The sequence below is a fragment of the Ptiloglossa arizonensis genome, chromosome 13, assembly GCF_051014685.1.
Source record: "Ptiloglossa arizonensis isolate GNS036 chromosome 13, iyPtiAriz1_principal, whole genome shotgun sequence".
NCBI lineage: Eukaryota > Metazoa > Arthropoda > Insecta > Hymenoptera > Colletidae > Ptiloglossa > Ptiloglossa arizonensis.
This window is the reverse complement of record NC_135060.1, coordinates 8,909,006-8,916,862: the sequence shown is the minus strand read 5'-3', so window position 1 is coordinate 8,916,862 and position 7,857 is coordinate 8,909,006. Positions and strand designations below refer to the sequence as shown.

Genomic DNA, 7,857 nt, shown 5'->3' with positions numbered 1-7,857 from the left:
ACATTAATAATAAATACGATGATAAAACTGTCGTAACACACGTAAATGATATTGCGTCGACGATCTACTGGTCCGAACGGTGATGTTTTTGAAAAGGCACATTTCAATCTCGAGGCGAAATTTCAATCTCCGTTGAAAAAAGAATCCCTTCCATTGGCAACGTTTCCGTCCCGTGTGATCCAACGATCGAATCGTTCGGACGATAAGTACATCCGATCACCGGCCATTTTGAGACGCGTTTCTCGATTCGATTTCGGTTCGTTGTGTTCAACGGGTGACGAGATCGTTGTTCGACGCAACGTACTCTCGGTGGTATCACGAGTCTCGAGGTAGCATCCCCAGCCCTGATTCCCTCGAACCACGGATCTCACGTTTCCGGGTTGAAGAACTATTGGTCCCTTGGCTTGCACTTCTTGCATTTCTTCTTCTTCTTCGGTTTCGGCATGACCTCGCAGCTGCAGCCACTTCGTACCCTGATGTAGTCCAACGTCCACATTGATCCGCCCTCCGTGTTGCCGGTGAACGTCAGGCGTTCCCTGTGGTGCCTCTTGTGTTCCACTTTCCCGCCCTTTTGGAAAAATATTTATCGTTAATCTCGACCCTACTTGATTTACATTTACCGACACCTCGATTCGTACTCGATGGAATCGACCTATCGCTATTGGATCGATCGTTGGGAGGAACTACCAAGGTTCGAGATTTTAAATAATTTGAAACATCCATGAAGTGTTCCATACCTTCGTTTCATCCCCCAATCGATTTTGACGAAATGTAGGTTTGTAAAGCCACCAAAAGTGTGGTATATATATTTGTTTTTAACTTCAGTAACTCGGGTTTACAGGATGATAAAAGTTTCATTCCCTTTGAACAAATTCGCTGTAATTTTTCAGAGAAAGTAATACCAGTCAAAAATTACTTTTATTACTTTTATTTTCAATACTTTTAAAAAGATGTACTTTTAAGAAGATCTATTCTACACATTTGCAAAGATATGTAAAAATCGAAGGAGGTACTTCGTGGATGTTATTTGCGAGTAGGGTAAAAAATTACAGCAACTCTAGCACAACACGATAATACGAGAGTTTCTTCGAAATTTCGTAGTACGGTGCAACGACGAATTAAAATTAATTCCAACGAGCCGAGAAATTCATAAAACTTCGGTCAATCCCCGGCAAAGTAACAAAATATCTATCGCTGACGAGTGCACTTAATTCGAGAATCGTTTATATTGAGCTGCTCGGAATGTCATTTCGTTTCATAAGAAACATGATTTCTTCAGAGTGTATAAACATTTTATTAAATTATACATTCTCCATTTTGGAAAACGAAACGACTTTCCGAGCAACCGAATAATTTGGAAAAAAGTTCGGTTTACTTTAGTCTGTACGAGTCACCGGGAAGCCACTTGGCTAGAAATCGCGTAGATTCGCGAATAGCGTTAACGGACGGATCGTTCCCAATCTTCGCTAGAATCTTCGAAAAGTAACGTAGGAACGAGTCCGGCTAACGAACTCGTCGTCGCGGCCAGCACGACGACGACGACGCCAACGACGAAGCGAGTCGCGGGCCCGTGGCTAATTGAAAGCTTGGCCGAGCTCATTTTCAAGCCGCGTACCTTCGATCCAGAATTTTCAATGATAGCGTAAGTGTACGAGAACTTCTGCACACATCTGGACTGGTTGCTGAACTTCCGGTCGATGAACCTGCACGGCTTGTCGAGGACGTCCTCCCTGCAGGAGTACTCGAAGAACCTCTGGGTGTTCTGGCCTTCCCGATAGAGCTGGACGTACATGTCGTCCCGATTTCGACCGCCGACCGGTTCCACCATTTCCAATACCGTAGGGCAGCAATCGACTGGAAGGCCGTCCTCGCCTCCTTCCTGTCGCAGAATCATGTTCATCTCCCGATAAGTTATCGTCCGCTTGTTCGTGTCCGCGTCGAAGGTCTGCGTCCTGGAAAGTCCGAGCCCCGTCGTCGGGGAGAAATCGTTAAAATTTCTGTCGAACTCGTCGCTCGTGGCCGAAAGATCGGTAAGTCGTAGATCCGGGGCAACGATTAAAAATGCCCGACGATCCGAGGGAACGAAAGCCCGCGATCGCTCGGAGGAATAACACATTCCGCTCGTGCCGGTAGCGTGGCGGCGGCTCGTGTCTCTACCGCGCGACAGAATGCAGTCCGCCGCGAAAGAACCGCTTGTAAAACGATATCTTCGTTCGATCCCGTATTCGCCGCTCGTACGTTTACCGCGGGTCGTTAATAATAATTAAGACAGCTTGACAGTGTCGATAAATAATGACTCGAGCCGTCTAACGCCGGCGTGGTTATATATACATATATATGTGTAACTAACGGGGGCCCGGCGGAGCCTGATTGAAAATTGAAATTCACCTGGTCCGGTATCTGTCACGCGTACGTCGATAAATCGGCGACGACGTGAAGGTTGAACGGTAACCAGGAATTTTGTTGATCGCGGCGTCGTTCGAGGCGTCGATCGGGCCGGTCTCGTACACCGAGATCATTGTAGCAGCGACGTTCACCGAACCGTGGCAAACCAGAGGGGAGTTCGAGGGGAAACTAAACGCTTACCAGCGAGATATGCGTCCTTTCGATGGATGTTCCCTGGGCTTACGCGAGGAGAAGGATAAAGTCAGGTTGTTGGCGGCAGCAAGCCGCGGGCACAGGACTGCGGTCAGCCAAACCACCTGCGAACAAACATGAAAATCAATCGATCGTTCGAATCGAACGATTAGCGCAATTGGACAATCAATAACGTGGCTTCTTTTTCGGCGGAAGAGACGAACGAAATTCACTCGTCTCTTTTGGAGATAGAAAAGAATACGGGAGAGAAAGATTTTCTACGATCCGGTGTAGTCTCAATTGGTATTTAAATTACGTGTGTACCGGTTTGTTTGAAATTTCTTGAAGAAGGGAGTAATCGGAGACGCAAAAGATAAATTAGAAGCTACGAAACGTAGCGCTAGGTGTGTTTACCAACGATCTTCGAATCCGTGCGAGGCTAATGCAACAAAGACGTCGTATCTCGATTATTTTACTTTTATTGGATTATCGTCGACTCGAAATTAATTTCCCGAGGAAATATCTTCTCGATAAGATTCTACCTAGAATATCTGTCTACGAGTTGACCGTAACTTTCCGTGGAAGTTTTCTATCTGGAAATTTCGCGATACCGAACGTTGCCTTCGCGCACGATCGAATCGAAGATCTCGAGGTAACTTCCTAGGGCAAGATGATCGCATTCTTTCGTAAGGGTGGGTCGAGATCGCCGCGTGAGAAGGTACAAGAGAAGGTACCGGATCGGTATTAACGCGCAATAAACCACTGTGTTAGTCACGCATCGGCCGACCGCGAAGCGCGGTGCACACGAGCACGATCGAGCGTGTGTACGCGTTTACGGAGGTGAAAACATTAATTCGGCTTATAATTTTTATGCAAAACAGGCCTCGAGGCGGCGTTCGGTTCGTCTCGTACCGCCCCCCCTCCCTTCACCGCTTTTTCTCCTATACGCTTTCGATTTAATTACGGAATATATCTCGTCGTTAGAAATTAGAGGTCAGATAACGCGATACGTTCGTCGTTATCGGGTATTTAATTCAATTTTATCGGTGTTCGAGAGTAAGAGAGAGAGAAAGAGAGAAACGGGGGTTACATCAAACGTGCGCGTTGCCCAACGATTTCCCTTTAAGTCGAATATCTACATACACGATCGACCATTATGCAATGGTTGACCGCGTATCTGACGGAAGTGTGAAATGGAATCGTTAATGGTGTGTTAAGTGGAACGATGGAATGAAAATGGAAACGCTCGGGTATAAAATCGAGCGAGGAACAAGGGTCTGGAATCGTCGCGAAGCTTGAACAAGTACAAAATATTAAACTTTTGTAAGTAAATATTTGAATAGAATTTGTATTTCTCAGTGTCACGATGAATAAGAACGGAGGAGGAAAATTCACGATCTTTCGCAAAGTGTCTAGAAAAATTCCCGTATAATCGCTTGAAATACTTCTGAAACGTTGACAGAAGCAAACCGAGACGAAACGTAGTAATCAGATAAGCATCTTTCGACGAGTACGGGTAACGATTATTTTCAATCGTCTCTCGTTGATCGTTCGAAACGGAGCCCCTTTCTGCATTCCGTTTCGCGCGGAAATAGTAGCGAATTAGAATTTTAAACAACGTCGTCCAGATCTTATCGTCGATCTTGGCGAGGGAAGATCGACGTCGAGTGTAGCGACCTCGGTTTCCAGAGATTTATAGAAACGGAACAATAAAAGATGATCGGCGCTCGTGTCGGTTAATTAAGCCATCGTTCGTCGGGGTAAGCAGTTAACTAACTGGCGCCTCCCGTACGTGGAACTCGCGTCGGGACGGGGCTCTGGCGTTCAGATTAAACGGATATTCACACACAGCGGACCACACACCGGGTTCTTGGATCCTTATCGGTTTTCTTGCCACATCGGCGAGCGGACCTCTCGACGCTTGGAAACGCGATTTTAATCGATCCTCGTGCACAGACACGTTATACGCGCCCGCTTACGACGAATTAACCCCTTTCGTGCCCGTACCTAGATGCAACCAGCGTTCCTTCATTTTTTCAACGCACGTCGGTCTGTTTCGTCGCAAATGCAACGAGATCGAACCAAAAACAAGTAAAAAGAAACAACGTAAACTGGTTCCACGAGTGTCTGATCGTTGTACCGAAAAGTCGTACCGAACGCTATCACAAGTAGCGTATCGATCTCGATCTGTACACCGACGAATCGATCAATGGTAGAGACAGCCTCTGTGCCTTTATTTATTTCACAATTTACTTATCGACGATTATGCTTGCGAATAATACCGGCACGATTAAAGAAGAAACAAACTCGATCGCGAAAATCAAAGTACTCGGTATTTCCTTCGATTCGAGCATCTAGAATATTACTTGTTACCAGCAATAGTTCAAAGGTTACGGAACAGTTCACAAAAGGGACAGGAGCGATCGATATTGTAATAACGATACAAATCATGCGAAAGCTGTGTGCATCCGGTGAGCACGAAAGCGTTAAATGATATTTATGGTTGATCACACAGCTTGACGCTGAAACACGGGAATACGTAACCGTGGGTAAGAACGAAACATTTCGAACATCACGTAGGAGTAGAAATTTGAAATACAGAACGAGCTCGTTGGAATTACGAGAATCGACCGGTGGATTTATCGTACGCTTTTCAAGGGGGTTCGCGAATTTTGTCAAATGTCACGGGATGGATCTTCGAGAGATTCTTAACCGGTATATAATGTAATTTTTTGTACGCCGTGTACGCGTATGCGTGTGTGTAAATACATCGTATGGAAATTCTGACCTTTAGAGTCGCGACGTGGATCTTTGTATCCTTTTGTTACCTCTTTTTTAATACTGGTCCTGTTAACGAACGATATTGTATTCACCGAAGACAAATGTCTTCTTCCGAGCAGTTAAGTTCGTTTTTATAGTTGGCGATACGTGTAAAACTTGTAATTGATAGTATAACCTTCCGTATTCGTTTCTTATTCGTAAAACACGTCGTATCGTAACATCGATTCCGTATCGCTGCGCGGGCGCACTTCGTTTCCAAAAGATCCAGACACCGTGACTTCGGTAGATCGTATTTCCCCGCGAACGATCGAGTCAACGATGCACTTAAGGCCGAATTCTCACGTGCGTTGGAGCGACCAGAGCTTCCCGGTTGTAATTCGGGATTTTTTAATCGGGTTTTGTACGGTGGTATTTTACGGCAGGGCCGCTTTGACAGATATTAAAACTGTAAACGATCGATAAAATTAAACAAATATTTGCCGATTATTTCAACAGAATCGTTATTTAAACGTTACAAGAATACGTACTTTCGATAAAATTTCCACGCGTTTGCTGGTACTTTCGATAAAATCATCACTTCAGTGTTGTACAGTAAAATGTTTATACCTCGTGTCTGGTCTGTCCAGATCGTTCTTGCGGAATCATTTTTCGACGATATAATTTCCTTGTTTCGTGCACCTGCACCGTTACAACGATCGAACGAATTGTGTCATCGATGGACGATAGTGTACGGGGGATTCAATTTTTTTTTTTGTAAATCTTTTGTATCTTCGCTTAGAGAGGAGTTAGAGCTTGTCTCGGTTTGTAGAATCACTCTGTATCGCGTTACAACGCTCGTGTGAATCCGACTTGAATTCGTCGCGACATGGTCGATATCTTGGAGAACGATTCTGGGTTCGAAACACGCTAATTAGCATCTTGAATTCGTTGCAGTCTTTTGTCTGATAATGAAACGTTCGCTCGTTCGGTATGCGGAGGGTAATTTCGAAAGTCGAAATTAGCCGATCGTTCGTCGATAGTACCTATGCGAAACCTATGCAGGTTAAACTCCAGAACTTGAAGAGCTCCTTCCACATTCATCACCTTGATACAAAATCGTTAACTGCTAGTCACGCGTCTATTAAGGTTAATGTCCGCTCCTTTTCGTTTGTTTCAATCTATCTGAAGATCTTATTCTCGTCTCTTACAATCGATGACAGTGTTGGGAGATTAAGCACAGTGGGCCAAAATCGAATTTCTCTAAATCAGATTCTGATTCGTTTCTAAATTAACTCTTCTCTCTAAAGATTCGTTTCTAAATCAACAAATATTTCTTCTTTCGAACAATTTTGTGATTGAATACAGTGCTACGAAGCCGAAATCGCAAGATTTAAAGCGAATCCAATCGTTTCAATTAGTAATCGTAGGACATCGAAGTACAAGTTGCATATTATACTGTTGTATAGGTAAACGAGTACATTTCGGTTATTTTGTCATAAGCAATGTATAATTTATGTACAAAAAAAAATGTAAACTTTGTAACGATATAAACTTTCAGAAAGCTCGTAAAGAAATTATTACAAGTGATAAACGTCGAACTTTTTTACTAACTTTGGTCGTTTTTCGTGCCTGCAAAGTTCCATTCAAAATGGACCTGAAAAATTTGCAGCCCTGTGTTAGTCTACCGATAAAATTGACGTTTAAACGGTTCCTATTTTCTCTAATTTCTCTGGTACGAGTACGCGGATAAAATTTAAAATTTTGGTCGCTTTATCGAGGTTTCTGATCCACTGTGCGGCGTACGGGGCCCCTTTAGCGAACAGGCCCGGCGTACACGATCGTCGCGGTATATTTCGGCGAGTGGTCTCACTCGCGCGTCTACGAGCGTCGTCGGTTGTACGATAATCAGGCCGGTGGTACTCGCAATTTTCGGACGATCCCGACAGCTCTGCCGATTATTATCAATGCAACGGATAAAGATTTACCGAGGCGATCCGCGCGCAGTGCATAAAAGGTTCCGTGAAGTTACGACACTCGGATTGGCAAACTCGTTTCCGACCATGCGCGAACGCGGCGACGACGAAACAGCGTTTCACCCACGAGAAAAATACGGGCCGATCGGCCATAAGTCACGGACCCCGGGTCGAATGCAACCGGTAGTTTTTGCTTACGAAAAGCAACGCGAGACTTCCGAGTGGATTTATCGGGCGCGTACTTTCAAATTAACCTTGGAACACGGAGGTCCTCGTACGTCGAAATTCGGGGTTCGATGTACCACACCGTCGTAAAATTCCGATGTTTGCTCGTTACGCTCCGTATCGTTTGCATGCTCTTATTGCGGAGCAAATGGCGACTCGCGCATTTGCTATTGCAAAGTTCGATTCATTGATCGAGGGTTGGGGGAGGTTTTCAACGCCGCGTATCTTGTTCATTCAAAATACACCGCGCTTTACGAATATACCCTCAATATTCGAACTTTCGGTGAAAAAAGAAAGAAAAATTGTAGTACTTCTTACCAAA

General features: G+C 44.7%; 1 protein-coding gene across 1 annotated transcript in view; it reads right to left on the bottom strand.

Moving 5' to 3' along the window:
- Window positions 1-262: 262 nt before the first annotated feature.
- LOC143153720 (uncharacterized) overlaps window positions 263-7,857 on the bottom strand; it is a 122,269-nt gene continuing 114,674 nt past the window's right edge. The window contains exons 2-4 of the mRNA XM_076325190.1: window positions 2,587-2,702; window positions 1,616-1,952; window positions 263-568 (exon numbers count right to left, since the gene is read on the bottom strand). Coding sequence (XP_076181305.1) covers window positions 389-568; window positions 1,616-1,952; window positions 2,587-2,702 — 633 coding nt within the window. The 3' untranslated portion in view covers window positions 263-388. The remainder of the gene's footprint in view (window positions 569-1,615; window positions 1,953-2,586; window positions 2,703-7,857) is intronic.